Source organism: Rhea pennata, chromosome 3 (genome assembly GCF_028389875.1).
Source record: "Rhea pennata isolate bPtePen1 chromosome 3, bPtePen1.pri, whole genome shotgun sequence".
NCBI lineage: Eukaryota > Metazoa > Chordata > Aves > Rheiformes > Rheidae > Rhea > Rhea pennata.
The window spans coordinates 26,704,784-26,720,680 of NC_084665.1; the positions used below are offsets into that span (position 1 = coordinate 26,704,784).

At 42.6% G+C, this 15,897-nt stretch overlaps 1 protein-coding gene across 1 annotated transcript in view; it reads left to right on the top strand.

Moving 5' to 3' along the window:
• Window positions 1-522: 522 nt before the first annotated feature.
• The window catches only part of KCNH1 (potassium voltage-gated channel subfamily H member 1), a 189,351-nt gene continuing 173,976 nt past the window's right edge, over window positions 523-15,897 (top strand). The window contains exons 1-3 of the mRNA XM_062573582.1: window positions 523-595; window positions 13,696-13,819; window positions 14,066-14,172. Coding sequence (XP_062429566.1) covers window positions 523-595; window positions 13,696-13,819; window positions 14,066-14,172 — 304 coding nt within the window. The remainder of the gene's footprint in view (window positions 596-13,695; window positions 13,820-14,065; window positions 14,173-15,897) is intronic.

Genomic DNA, 15,897 nt, shown 5'->3' on the forward strand with positions numbered 1-15,897 from the left:
CCGCCATTGCTGCAGGAGGGGCCGCCCCCCGCCCGCCCGCCCGCCCGGCGGCGGCGGCGGCGGCGGCGGCGGCTCCCGAGGGGTTTCTAAGCACTCGTCGCCCCTCGGGCAGCGAGGAGCCGCGGCAGGTGCCGGGGTCCTGCGGCGCCGCGGGGCTGCCCTCGGGGCTGCGGCCGTTGGCCCGCGGCCGTTGGCCGTTGGGTCGCCGCTGCCGCCCTCAGCGAGCGGCGCGTCGCGTCGCGCCGCGGCGCCGCCAGACGATGGCGCTGCCGCACCGGCCTTGCGGCGGGCGGCGGCGCGGCGGCGGCGGGCGGCAGGGGGCGCTGCGGGCAGGTCCGGCGGCGGCGGCCGCCGCGGGGCTGCGGTGCGCGGGAGGCGGCGGGCGGACGGACGGGCTGATGCCGCACAGCCGCGCCGGTCGCGGCGGAGGCATGAGGCGCGCGGGGCGCGGGGCGGCAGCGGCAGAGCGCGGCGCCGCGCGGCCCTGAGCGGAGCCGGGCACGGCGCTCCCGCAGCGCGACGATGGCCGGGGGAAGGCGGGGGCTGGTGGCGCCTCAGAACACGTTTCTGGAGAACATCGTGCGACGGTCTAACGGTGAGCGGGGGCGGGCGCCGCTGCCCCCGGCCCGGGCGGGGGCGAGCGAGGCGGCGCGGCGCGGCGCAGCGCGGCGCTCTCCCCGCGGGGCGACCCGCGCCCGCCGGCGCGCAGCCCCGGCCAGCCGGGGCTGAAGCGGAGCCGCCGGCGGGCTGCGCTGCCCGGGTGCCGCGGGGAGCCCCCGCCGCCGCCGCCCGGGAGCCGGTGCGCCGAGGGGGCGGGCGGCGGCAGGTGCGCCGGCTCGGCGGGGCTGCGCCTCCGGGCGGGCCGTGCCGGGCCGTGCCGTGCCGGGCGGGGGGCGCCGGGCCCGGCGCGGGGGGCGCCCGGGGGATGCGGAGATTCAAGATGGTCTCTGGGAAGGGAAAACCCGGCGTCGGGCGAAGGGAGAGGGGCCGCTCGTCCGAGTTGAACGGGAAGGTTCCTCCGAAGTGAGGAGAGAGTTTGCCATTTTGAGGTCTGAGGGTAGATAATTTATCTCTTTACGTATTTATTTATTTTGCTAGTGTGGTGTAACCAGGTCTTTCTCGTGGAAAGCTGTGGAGCGGAAAATGCCTCGAATTTCACAATTGCATGCATTTCACAAATGTGCATTAACGTTGTCCAGATTCTTTCACTTAGGGACTTAGCAAAAGCTGCTCGCTCAGTAAGCTTGCGGCCGTGCAAGCGTTTGTGCGGTTGTTTAAACCGAAGCATGTGCATTTCTTGAAGCTCTGAGCTCAAGTTCTGCCATTTTTAATGCTTCCGTTGACTTCAATGGGGTTACTTAAGGGATTAAGAACTTACAGTGCGATGGAGAATCAAGCTCCTTATGAAGAGAAGACAAGATGACTTAAGTATTTTTTAAAAAATAGTCAGTTTTGTTCTGATGAGGCAAAGACAATTAACTCTTTCGATAAGCAGCTAAATCCTCAAACTATCAAAGGATTGCAAAGGATGATTTTCAAGTCTTCTTTATTTGGGCTATTATTGGAGAAATAGTCTTTGATTAATAAACCAAGATGAACCTATTTTCACATAAAATTGCAAGACTCCATATGTGGTTTTCCTCCATAGCTTTTCTATAGAAAAGATTGAAAACTGTCTGGAAAAAATACCATCCATCCTTATGGTGAATCCTGCCCTCTTCTTATAAAATGAAATGTTGCATTTTGGTACGTGCAGACAGTACCTCTAATCTTCCAGCACCCATTATCCTAATGCTTTTCTCTATCTGCCTGGAGTTTGTGAATAATTCTTTTCATTAAAAATCAAATGTCTCCACTGACTTTCAGTGCCAAGAGCTTGATTCAACAAATCAGTTGAGGGCTGGAGGTGGCGGGGGCGGGGGGAGGTCATGCAGCAGTAGCTATGCTCTTCCCCCCCCCCATTACTAAGACTGGCATAACAGAGCATGGTGCTAGATGGCACAGGTAAAACAACAGCACTCGGTTTTCAAATGCTCAGCAAGTCCTGAGGGCTGTAATAAATACAAGTTTTTAGATTAGGTCTGGTAGGAAGTGATGCACAGTTCAGACGTATTAGGAGAAGCTTTGGGAAGTGACTCAGGTTTAGAAGCCCATTCCTTCTGTAATGTGCCTGTTAGCTTTTGCTGGACCCAGTCTAGCTGTGCTGTAAATGTGATGGCATCACATAAAATTACTGTATGAATCAGTTCAAATGTGGGACCTTCAGCCTCTTCTAATCTCCATCTCTTTCAGCATAGCCTCTTTTCTCTGTCTGTCTGGCTTGACTGTGTTGGTCAGCATGGGGGCAGTATGGAAATACTTGCCTTGTTGCCTGTTTCTTCTTGGCCAGCCTGCCTGGCCTTTGGGATGCCCGCAGGAGGAGTGCTTAAACGGGCCTGTGAAGTTTGAGGTTTGGCTCCCCCTTCTTGGTTTCATTCAGTTGGGTAGTAATGTGACCCACAATGAAACTATCTAGGTCATTTGGAATTTGCCAAATAAACCTTGGGCTTGTTGTCAAATTGTATTTGCTGGCACCTGCAAGTTAAATAGTGCCAACAGATATTAAATTGATACAGATATATGGATGTTCCCACTTTGAGGAGGATTCCCTTTCTCCTATGAAAGGAGAGGAATTTAGTCATAGATTTGAATTCGATGCTGGACAAGTGTTTTTCTTGTGGTACTTGTACATGCATCACAGTTGCAGAGCTGCAGAAAACACTCTTGTTGTATGTTATACACGGGGGTTAACCCAGTGAAAGGGGCCTTATGGTAATAAAGTAATAGGCATGCAACCACTTTTGGAAGAACTACTCTAATGACAGCACTAATTATGCCATTTTTAACAGTAATTTAACAAGTAATTCTTTGGACAGCATTTCTTGTTAAATACGAGACTGACAAACTGATGCAGCTTTAACAGCTAAAGGTAATAGCAGTGTACGTAAACATGCAAGTTGAGGGTTTTTTCCCTTAGGGTTAGTATTTTGCTCATATTATAACACATCATCTGCAGCAAGATTCGCCCCAAAGTCCCTTTGTCTGAATTGTCTCCTAAAAAATGTTTAGACGCAAGAGCTTCTCCTTAAGTTGCATATAAACTGAGAGAGACTGCTGGTTCCTTAGGTTCTCTTTCACTAAATGCCAACCAGGAGAGCTATGTTAAGGTTAGAACTGCAGAGCTATTTCCTTTCCCTACACTGGAGTAAAGAAGGAATTAAGAATTTCTCAGTCCATCCTTGAATTGCTTCTGGAGTGGAATAGCCCTAAGACAGCACACACAGGAAAGGATATATAAAGTTTTGTCAGCCTAGACCTGTGGATCTCATCTGGTCCTCTGTGATTTCATCTCATGTGAAGACCCACTGGATGGAGTATTAGCACGATAAGCTTTCTTCTTCTTTGAAATGAGTATCTTCAATATCCGGTAGAAGGTCTGGGGAAAAAATCCTAAGGACCTGGGACACTGTAATCCTGCTTGTCTTGTATTTAATATTTAAAGAGTTTTTTTTTTTTTTCTTAAATAGCTGGGTAGAATTAAAAAACTAAATGTTGCGTGTAGTGCTTGGTTGATTAAAAATTTGTTTGAAGCATTGAAATAGTTAAAGACTAGAATGCCCAATAGGACAGAAAATGAGCCCAGACTGTAAAACAGTGCAGTATGTAAAGAATCACTAGCCCCTGATGCTTTGCTAATGTGATACTAATGTTTTTCCTTGGATAATGGATAACTTAATACATCTACAATATGCAAAGCACTATAACAATTATAGTTATAATCTTGATTCATAGCCAAGGTACTCAAATCAAATGATGCAGTAAGTTATGGAGAAAACTAATTTTATGTGATATTTTAATGCTTTAACAATAACCAGAGTCAAAAATACTTTAGGTTTACGTAATTGCTGCCTGTTCTGCAGTCCTTCCATGGTCAAAGTCTCCCTGAGATGCATGAAAATTTTTCATGTGGAAGGATAGCAAAACCAGGCCTTGTGTTTGCACAAATTTGGAATTTCAGTGGAAGTTGTAGGCATTTTTCGTGTTTATTGATCAAACAGGGAGGCTAGAAGAAAGGCAGGTTTGAGGGCATAGGGCTTATGTGAATTTAGTCTTGCTTCCACAAAATCCACTAAGAACACTCTAAGGAGGCACCAGGTGTGGAAGCAAACCTGCACTCTTTGGAGGATGAGGTGAATCCCTATAGAAGGGAAAAGGACTTTCAGACACAGATCCTGAGAATAGCAGCTGTTTTCCTGATTTATGACATTGCTTCCACTAGAGACTGTGAAGTCCCAGTACGGTAAACATTTTGCAACCTGGCCACCCTTGCCTGAGACCTATGAGGGAAACGCGTTCTTTATAAACAGCTCTGAAATTGAAGAACCTGATTTTGTCTTCAGCCAGAGGGAAATGCAAGAGAAACTAACATACAGAATGAGAAACTAAACTGAGTTGTATTTTCTTATTTTTGCACTTGAATACAATATTCATTTAAATGAAGTATTTATAACCAGTTCTTAACCTGACAGTGCTACGTCCGCTACAACTTGGTTCTGCCTGCCTTCGCTTCTGAACTGAGAGCAGTGAGGAGTACTGTGTGGAGGCACAGACCTGACTACAGCTAAGTCAGTTTGGGTCTAGAAGCAGTGTGGGCTTGTTTCCCCAAAAGACGAGATTTGTTACCTTAGGTGTTGTAGGTCTAATCACTTTCGGACTACTGACTTGTTATGAAGTAGGGTATACTAATATTCATGTGACAAGCTTTGCTTGACATCACTTGTAGGTAGGTGACATCCCTTACCTACACAAAGTAGACACATTCAGAGTGGCTTTAGTTGTAGAGTGGAGTTCTTGCTGTTTGTAGGAGTCAGAGTCTTATGAGTAAAGAAGGATGTCCAGGGTAGTCAGGCCTTGGGCATGGCTAGCATACTACTTACTAGCACTTCAGTGAATAACATCAGTCAGTAAGAAAGTATTTTCATAATGAAAACAGAACTACTGTTGTTGAAATAAGCAAGCATATTTTGGGGTTCAGTAAGCTTTTCCCTTCCTTCTTGATGGAATATATTTCATAAATTTCCGTAATGTACACTGAGTCTTTAACCAATATTGGATGAAATTGAGTCTTTGGAGAGGACCAGCTCAGAAGCCTTGTGCTGCAGGTAAATTATATCCCAGTGTGATCTAGCAAGGTTCTGTTGAATAGGGAAATATTTTAGTGACTGTTTTGGACATAAAACTACTGAGAGAGCAAAGTTAACTGTACACAGGGAGGAGCGATACTGATTTCTTCCTTATGAGATGCAGTGTCTGTGTTAAACTATCTTAACTCTTGAGGCTCCCAAATGGGCTGATTTGGAAGGCTTGAGCAGACATTGAGGCCTTCCTTGCTGTCAGTTTAGTCTCGTCCATCTTTTCTTGATCATCTCTTGGCTAATTTCAGCATAAAATAAATCAATGCAAATGTTTAGAGGGATCTGGGCCTAGAGAACATTCTTCTTACCTTGCACAGAAAGCATGTGGCCAAAGCCTCAGCTTGTACAGAAAACTGTTGGGTCAGTAAGAACATGGTATTGTATGTACAGATTGGTCATAGTGGAAGATTGTTTCTCTTACATTACTATGACTTGCCCTGTGCAAAGTGAATTTTATCCTATACAAATCTGACATCTGATGGATGAACCAATGAAGTACTCGTGTCCATGTCCTTTTGTATCTAATCCTACAAGACTCTGTATATTCGGAATTCCTTCCAAAAATACTTTTATCCAAATAAAGTCCACAAGCATAGGTCTGTCTGTTAGCACTGCTTACAGCAATGCGTTTAGGCATGCAAGCAGCGAATTGTCATAGACTGTAAGGGGACAACTTCTGGGCTTACTGTTAGGTACATTTTCACAAATTGAGAATGAAACAAAGAAAAAAGTTTAGTTTCTTCCTGATCTTTGTCCTTTTCTAAGTCAGCAACTAAGGAGACATTGTGCTTTTCATGCAATTGGTCAATACATCAAAATGTCCATGACAATTTTTTTCTCAGTACTGCTTAAGTTGAATATAAAATATTTCCTTGCTAGCTGTTACTAGGCCAAGAGCTTCTAATTTTGTGTGTCCATCTTCATGCATTTAGAAATATATGACTTGATTTCCTTAAAATGACTTTTATAGTAAGGAAAAAAGTACAGCACAGATGTTTGATATGTGGTTTAAAATTAATGTTCTGAAAGCACGACAAGTTCTACTGTGATAATTCAACGTATCAGTCTGTTTCTGTGTTAAATACTGGAACAAGATCATAAAACAAATCTCAATGAAATCCATTTATTGGATAATTTGTTAATGCATTTTTGTTACTCAGAGAGCTAAAAGTGAGCAGAGGGTTAGGTCTTGTCAGATGTTTTTGAAGCGCTTGGTTGCTCTAGCTATACTGAGTAAATCAAATAGCTTTTTTAAACTGATGGAAGACCCCTGTAAGTGATGCAATTAGAACTTGTTTTTTTTTTCTGGATTTCTTTTAAGATCAGACTTAGGGAGGGGAGGAAACCATAGCCAATTAAATGGTGAAGTCTCACTGTTAAACAGTATTTTTGTCCTTTATTAAGAATGGTACAATGTATGATGTTTGCGGCTGATGAACATTCTAATTTCTGAAAACTATCTCATGCTAGCCACTATTTTTGTCTCAATGTCTTTTCTTTTTTAACTCTCAACATGACTGGTACTTCAGAGAGAGGCACGGAATGATGCTATGCATAAAATAGGAATGACAGCTTCTCCACTTCAGCCTTTCACGTTCCATTATTCTGTGCTAATTTCTATTTTACCTTTTTAAATATAGATAATTATCAAGACTTAGTAACTAATGTTCATATAATACACTATAGTTCTCTTTAATTTAAATTTTTCTCAGGGTTGAGGCTTACTCTGAAGTATTTACTATAACAATGCAAAATAATAAATGTTGAAGTTGAACCATTTTTTTTATGTATATTGCCGGCTGAAATTAGTATTCACTTTCTGTAACGATTCAAACTGATTCACTTCAAGTTTTTGTTTTGATTGGTGTTTCCTTTGTTATTTGTGGTAAATATGATGAAATACGTTTTTTAATAATTCTTTTCAGCCTGTGCTTGCTCTTATGCTTTGCATGCTGTACAAGTCATGTTGGAATTGTCTGCATTTAGTGGATTTTGTTCATGCTGTAGCAGCTGAGGAGCTTTTAAATCCGTTTTTGTTTCTGTAAAATGAGTATTTTGTTATGTAAAACTTTTACAAACTTGTAACCTCAGATGAACCTATCTAGAGGATTTTAAAATATGTTGTTTTGTATTACAGAGTGAAGCTGCAGCTTAAAATAATTTAGTCTTACTATTAAGGATGTACATTTTTGAGGCCACTATGTCATTATTCTATAGAGAGATCAAGTCGTTTAATAGAATATTTAAACATTGACCCACTCCCACTCTAGAAACAAATACAAAGAGATGCAGGGTGGATATATCTGTGTAACTCCCACCTACGTAAGAATGTAGATGGCAGAGTAGAATTTTGTCTTACTGGTTTTCTTTTGACTATGTGCATAATCTTTCTGTCCTTTGAGCAGCTTTTTACTTTCTTTGGACACAGTTACAGCACTTCTATTAAGATGAAAATTTGATGTATTCCAGTGTCTTTCCTGTCTGAAGTGTAAGCCTTGAATCTCATGGATGCAAAGAAAGAATTGAGTAGGTTCTTGAAATTCTTTTCAATTTGACTTATTTATGTTGATTTAGAGTCAGATTTTGATCTCATAAGTTACTTCTGAGCAATGTAACTAATCAGTGTGGCTAAATACTGCTGTTCTACTTTCTTTTTCAAAGGTAGGGCCCAACCTGGATAGAAATACATACATACCTATCCTGTGAAAATTATTAATGCAAAAACATAACATGACCATGACTGTTGTGATTTTGATGTAGATGTATTTATAAACAATATTCTATTCCTGTGCAGTGTATTCCTTACCAAAAATAAAACCAACTTTTTTTTTTTCTCTGTATTAAAATGATACTACTTGTGATACAAAGTCATAGCCGTCTAAATGCCAGAATTGCATAGAAACTCATTTGTCCCTTTTACTTAAGCTCTGTGATACAGTCTTTAACCATGTGACGGTTGCATGAGATGTTTGTCTACTGCACGTTTCTGTTGCTGGCTGTGACATATCCCCTATACTGCGTTATGCTGTGCTAATGCAGTGTAGTAGCGGAGGGGTCTCTTATGCTTGGCCCCCACTCCCCCAACATACAGTGAAGTGATGATCTAAATCTGTCATTTGCACCAATGCACTATTTTGGTGATCAAGTGATAGGGCAAGAAACCTATTTACTGAGCTATTCTTTTAGTTCTGCCATATTGGTTTGTGCTTTTTAATGATAGAAGACCAGGTTTGCTCCAGTGAAGGAAGAGTTTGAGACATGTTAAAGGAGACATACTGGTCTCTCAGTGTTTTGATGACACCCAATGTGCTGAAGGCTATGGTTTGTAGTCAGGAGACTAGTTTCTGCTCAGACTGATGGGAGTAATTGGCCAGCTTGATGAGGAGTAGGTATGCCCACCATGTGAACCTGATACTCCTTCTGCTAACAGGGAAATAAATTAGGAGCAAATCTTTGAGTTGCATGGTTGTGTGATGACTATGGGGAAAGATATTAATATATTTAAATTACATTTGTGCACAGAGCCAACCTGAGCACCCTTGTGAGTGGCTTTGCCAAACTGATATACATATCTGAAAGTGCTGTGAACATCAGTCTCTGTGACTGCTGAGGCTTCTGCTACAGCTCTATGAGCAGACGTTTTTCTCTTGATTGTTCTTTGTGCAGGCAGTGTGATGGGACTGTGTCTGGCGGCTGGTCTCTGTGCTTCTGCCAGTGTGTCTCAGAAAAGGCTCCCTGTGTCATCAAAGGGACAGGGGAGGCCTGTATGCAATGGGTGTATTGGCCTCCTGAAAAGAGGAGAGGGGCTCAGCTCCCCACCAAGCAGGGAGGCTGGGGCTTTGAGTGTGAATGTGTGTCAGGCCAGGGGTGTGATAGAGAGGAAGCATTTCAATAATTTGATCTATCCTCTTTGCAGGGAAGCAACCTCTCCTCAGTCCGCTAGTCCTGACCAGCTACATGTCCCTGAGATGCTTCTTGCCCTTAGGCATTTGGAGGTTTGAGCTGATGGGCAGTTCCCATTAAAGTAGTATGTGCAGCAACAAGATTGAGTAGATATGGTAATTTTGCTGGGTTGGATATCCTCCAGACTTGCTATTGCTGCTGTCAAAGGATCGATGTTACTTGGAAAGACACTTTCTGAACATGATTCTTCCCTGATGAGGTACTGTGTATGTGAAAGAAGGTACTGTTTTGGTGACTGAGCGAAATCCATTCTTACATTTTGGAAGGAGTTCAAATGTTTTTCTCTCATCATTTTAAAGCAGCTATGACTAGCCTAAAGCGATAATCCAAAACAGGACTGACATTTGAGTGTGTAAAGACTGACATGTGGATATACCACGTTGAATGGAACTGACTTAGTGAAAATGCAGTCTAGAGTGTATGAAATGAGGCATTTCACGAGCAGCCTGTGTGGCAGACCCTGATCAGCAAAGTCCGCTCTACTCATGCAAGTAATGGTGCTGCCTTTGAGATGCTACAGTTCTTGTATTTCTGCAGCAGGAGTAGGTCATTGGAGAAGTAAATCTGCAACTCCTCACTGCCTTGTTCAGACTGTGCCAGACACCTCTGGGAAGCAGCACAGTCCAGAACCTCAAAACTTCTTCTTTTTTAATGAATCTGCCCTCTCCAGTTCTTATCCCAGCCCTTCTTGGAGCTGACAAGGAGGGTTGGCATTGCTTATTGCTTCTCTTTGTGCCTGGCAGTACTGCTAACCTAACTGATGCTGTGATAGAGATGTTGGGCTTGATTCCATGGTAAGGGAGGTGCACACTCAGAGAGCTGCTTCAGGTCACCATATAGTCTAAGGACTGCAGCTATCATGTATATTTTTTTCTCCCTCTTTGGAGAGGATTTAGCAGTGAATTCCTTTTCATGATCTTCCTCTGCACTTGTTGACCCACTTGTGAGTCCCCAAGAGGCTCTCTCTGTGATGCCCAAGGAGTTCACAAGAGCATCCCGCATGCTTCTTGTGCAACAAAGCCACAGCTGTTTCCTGGCCTCTGGAACCCTGTGTGCCTGCAGAGAGAGCGCCAATATTTGCCTCAGTGGATGTTATTTAATATTTTCTTCTGTAAGGAACAACTGTTTAACAGATTATGAGCTGTCTACAAATAGCACGTTGTCAGGGACATCAGTGCAACTGAATGTAAATGATAGCAATGAGAACAGCCCTTCTACCTCCGGGTTATCTGTCAGAATAAACGATGCAGGGGAATTATAAGTGGGAGACTGCATTTTATGCTGTGTCCTGCTGATGTTCATACAGGCAAAACACTACCATCTGAGACGCATCTGCTGAAGAAATGCAGGCATGTTCTCCATGTAGGCATAGAACCACTTTTGTGTCATTGTTTTATCTTTTAAGAGGTATGGGAAGAGGAGTGAGTAATTGCTCTTTTTTTTTTTTCTTCTCTGAGACCCCTTCTTTACTGTGTGGGATGAGGGCAAGATCTCCCTCCTCTATACAGTATGCAGACATTGGGGTTCCCACACTGTGGTCTTTGAGGCCACAGTGAGTGAAAACAAAATAAAATAAAAGTGCAAGAAGTATGGAAACCACCAGTGCAGATCACCTCTCCCTTCACCACAAAATCAATGATGAAGGAATTTATCAGCCCAAGGAAAGGTTGGCAGAGGGTGGTGGGTTGGAAACCTCTTTCCTGATCTTGCAGTTTGGATGCTGCTATGCTACTATCTCTCTGCTCCCTGGCTGCTGCGTTCACAGGGGCAAGTGACTGCCCTGAGAGCTTTCAGCTGCACAGGGAGTTCCCTAGCATGAGTCCTTGCATTTTTTTGGGGGGGATTTAGGAGCCACCTCTGGATGGACGTTAAAAAGTGTGGCAATGGAGCACACAAAAAGATGAGTCAGAGCTAGTGATTCCAGAGGATGGATCCAACTTCAGTGTTTATTTCCTGTGTTCATGGCAAAGCCAGATAAGGCCTGGACCAAAGAAGGGTACAGGTGCAAGAAGTGGGGATGAGCTGGAAGTGAGACTATTTTTTGTAAAAGAGTGAGATCCTCAAAATCCTTGCCTTACTCATTGAATTGGTAAGTGCCCAAGTTCTTGCCATTAAAGCTTCATAGGCACGTAAAGATCTCTGGACATTCAGAACTAAATCTGATGTAGACTAACAGCCTAATAGAGACACATGAAATACAGCAGTCAGCTGACTTACAAGTTGCCTAGTGAGGATGTTGGCATGTCTGTGTTCAATGGCTTGGTAATTAGAATGGTTATTCAGGACTTGAAATCAAGGCTGAGCTTCTTTATCTCCTAGGAGAACAACCAAACTGCTAGGCTGTTAGGAGGAGGGGAGATGTGTGCGTGTTCTCTAAGCACCCTACTGAAGCTCTGCCCATCAAAAAACAAACAAACAAAAAAAAACACCCACAAGAAGTTGTGGGTATTATCCACAAGAACTGTTTTTATGTTAAAATATTCATCATTGTAAGTACTATAGGAGAGGAAAACATACAATACACCCCTTTTCCAGTGTCTTCTGTTGCTTACATGTTTTTGTTTGTTATGTTAATGCTTCTGAGTTCTATTTCCCAACACTGTGCTGGGAGCTTACATCTCCCAATCCTTTAGGAGCTGGGTCTCTAGGAGCTAGGCTGAAGAAGTCTCACCTTTTGGTGCTTAAATTCCTTCATGGACTCAGTGCTTTGTTTTTACCTATTAAAAAAAAAAAAAAAAAAAAAAAAAAAAAAAAAAAAAAAGAAACACGGAGGTGGTGGTGGTTTGAGAGCGCAGTCCTGCCTCCTACTAAAAGTGCTGGGAGGCTAGATAAGAGTAGCATCAGCATAGTAATGGTGATCAGAAAAGTACCCTGGATAGCTATTAGTGAAAAATGGAGATTACTTGTCTGAAGACAATGTTGATGTTTAAGTGTGAAAGGAAAGAAATTACTTAACAGAAGCTTTTCACAGAGCTCCTGAGAAGGCAGAGAGGGGAGGGTAAGTTACCTTTTGAGTGGGGGAGGTATTGGGAAGAAATGAATGCATGAAGTAATCAACATCTTTGAGATCAGGGCAGAACATGACCTAGCATTTATATTTGCATATTTTGTTGTCATTTTTTTGTACTTTCTGATGAAATTTTAAAAATATCCTGACACAGTACAATGCAGTGTTTATAATAAACACTCAAAAACACTTGCTTTAGTGATGAGAAATGACTTGGCTTACTTATTCATAGGAAAGGGTAAAAGACATGTATTGTTTTTGGAACAAAGTGCTTCAACCAAGCAAAAACCATGGTATTTAAAAGAGGCTGTGAGAAACAAAGCAGTTAAAATGTCCTGAGGTTATACTACTGGCATATTTCATTCTAAAGGGTGTATAAAGATACACTTAATCTTGTACATGGGATTGGGCAATGGATTTAGATAGCTCCAGGAATGTTTTATTTAAACCTATTTAAAGTTTGCAACAGGACAAAAGATTTTGAAAGGGGAAGTTAAAATAAACAAAGCTTTTTGTAATTAATAGGTAAAACGTCTTGTTTGTATCTCTTGCTTACAGGAACTGTTAATGGCAGCTGTGTTTGAGCAGTCAGGGTCCTGAAAAGCAGACAGCATAGTGGACTCCCTTAAAGACTGCCCTTCTGTATCAGTGTTTTTTACTCTCTCATGGCTGCCTGTCTTCTCTTTCTAAAGCCAATGGGGTTTTGCAGCCGTGACAGGAGCCCCCATCTGTCAGTGCCCAGGCGAGAGCGCTGCTGTCTGTCTTGGCATAGGTGTAGTTATTTGACTCCGCAAGAGCCAAAGCAGCACAGAACCACAGTCTTGGCCCAGCACAGAGTATGGTTATTACTTGAATGAGGTCTCAGTCACGCAGAAGTAGCATGCAAAGATCCAGTAAGTATGGAGGCTTGAACGCTGCTCAGTTTATTCCTAGGGCCTGAAACTCATTCTAGCTTGGATAGCCAACAGAAGGGTCTTTCTACTAATGTAAGTACTGAGCTGAGTTGTCTGTTGTATAGGTTGGAGCACTGCGCTGTACGTGTCATACAAAAAGTATTTGAATTTGTGTGGCCAGCAGTGATGGGTGTGTTGAGCGGAGCCACTGAGTCTACATTCAGAAGAGAAAGCTCCCTTGTGTACTGTGCTGGCTCTGCAGAGGCTTCAGATTCAAACTGAGTGTCATGATGGATCAATGCATGTGCCACAGAGCGAAACAGTTTGGTGAATCTATCTTCAGAGACCTGCCTAACATCATGTATTTCATTTGCATAAAATCAATTTCTTCAGTTTTGTGCAAATAATTAAAATTTCCTTAAAGTTAAAATCTACTTAAAACTAAAGCAGGAAATAATCTTATTGACTGTAGTGAGAATAGTGTTTGGGAACAGTTGTGTGGGGACTGAAGCAGTCAGGATCAGATTCCGAGATTATTTTTTCCACTAATGCAACCATAGGCTTATCTAATGTCTAACTGATGTGTTCTTTCAAACAGATACTAATTTTGTCTTGGGTAATGCCCAGATAGTGGATTGGCCTATTGTGTACAGCAACGATGGATTTTGCAAGCTATCAGGATATCACCGAGCAGAAGTTATGCAAAAAAGCAGCACGTGCAGGTATTTGAGAACAGATTTATTTTCTGTTAAATAGCTTGTAGTGTTGTGCTTGTTGCTTGAGGTAAAAAATAATCTGTTTATTCCAGTTTTGTCTGTAATCTCCTGGGGCTGCATCTGTCAGTTATGCTTTGCAGGTGAAACGAAATCAAAGAAGGGCTATTTCTAAATAGGTTCTCTTCATACTGTAAATAAATGGCTTTGTGCCTTTGTCTAGTATCTGACTTGAATTCCTTGCTTTATTTGCAGTTTTATGTATGGAGAGCTGACAGACAAAGATACAATTGACAAGGTCCGGCAAACATTTGAGAACTATGAGATGAACTCCTTTGAAATCTTGATGTACAAGAAGAACAGTAAGTAGTTGATTTGTTTGTTATGTAGGTGTGTAAAAAATGTTTTAAATTATAGTGTAAACTGCATGTCTGTCAGTCTGGAGGACTATGATGTTTAATTTAGGGTAAAATAAAGCCTACTTCCATCAGTTAATATACAAGGGAAGACCAAGAATGATGGGGATGAGAATCGCTTACAGATGCAGCCAAGGAATCTAGTTTGTTTTGATGTTTAGAGCAATTTGTGTGTGATGCTTTAAGACAACACTGTTAAGGTTCCAGCAGTATTAATAATACCTGAGTTAGGTTTATGCAAATGATTTTTGTTTTGTTAGAGAAAATGTGCTTTTTCTTGGATATTTGATAAAGCTAGTATTTAAATGCAACTTCAGAAAAAAAAAGAACACATTTTTTATTTTAGGAGGTGAACTAATTTCTTTTAAGTTTTTCAGATGAAGCTGTCTTTCATTTAGGACAAAACTATTCCCCAAATGTGATATGAAATTGATAGGAATTTCAGTCTATGACTGCACGTCAGCAGTCTTTCCCAAAGAAAGACTTAGCAGTCTAAGTACTTTCCCAAAATTTGTTGCCCCACCCTAGGGTTGACTATGTTATGGCACAACTACTTTCATTTACCTAATGTGACCTGAAAAGCGCATCTTCTAGGATCTCCGGCCTTTCCAAATGTCAAGCTAAAAGGCTGTATTCTGTAACTTTTTTTCTGGTCTTGAAGTTTTTTTTGCCTTCTGACTGTGAAGCTGCTAGTATCTATCTATAGGGAATTTACAGTGCAGGAATATCCTGCTAGCAGCTACTTCTTGTTTCAGCTGTGATCGATATTGCATTAGAATACAATAGTAGGTAGAGGGGACTTTAACCAGAAAGAATAACATGAACTGCAGCAATGTAGTTTTCCAGAGTTGACCTCGTTGCTATGCCTTAGTTATTCTTAGAAGGACTGGTTTTCTGCGGAAAGGGAATCTGGTCTCCTTTGTGTGTAGAGTCCTTGGTCTTTCTGTTGATGTGGCTAGCTAGTATTGACTGGAATCTGGTGAGAGGAACACAAGCAATTCATGTAAGTTACTGAAGTTAGTAACTATGCATGCTACTGTTGATCTATGGTTCTGTGAGGCTGCGTGTTTTCTAACAGAAAGAATCTGTTCTAAGAACTGGTGGTGCCAGAGTAACTGTAATTGACTTTTGCTATGATTCAGGGAAAAAAATCTGTAAGCAGTTTTGGTTTCCTCTCTCTTCTGGTCTTCTTTTTCGCTTGTTCATGCCATCATGACCTCTGACACTGCAGTTACTCAGGGCTTTTCTGGAGCACAAGTTTGCTAGTCCAAATCATTGGAAAAGCTATATGCACTAGCTGAATGGCCTTGCTTTGTGCTGCTTTCTCTCTAGTGTCATCTGTCTCCAGTGTTCACCTATTTCCTAAAGCTCACCTCTCATCCTAGCTCAGTTAATAGCCATAGGGACATGTCCATCCAAAGCTAAGTAAATGAGCTGTTATCATGGGATCTAGGAGGAAATCTCTCTTTGTTAACAGTGATTTGGCACCAAGAGGCTGTGCAGCTACTCTTCTGCCTCTGCTGCAGCATATGGCCTATAGTAGAGCCTGGGGCCTCTCTGTCTTTCATGCAGATTAAAAGCAAGGTAACTGTGGAGTGAGGAATGTTTCCTGCCCTGCTGTGTGCTTCCCTGAGGAGAGGCAGTCTAGAACAAAGTCCAGCTGTGCAGAAG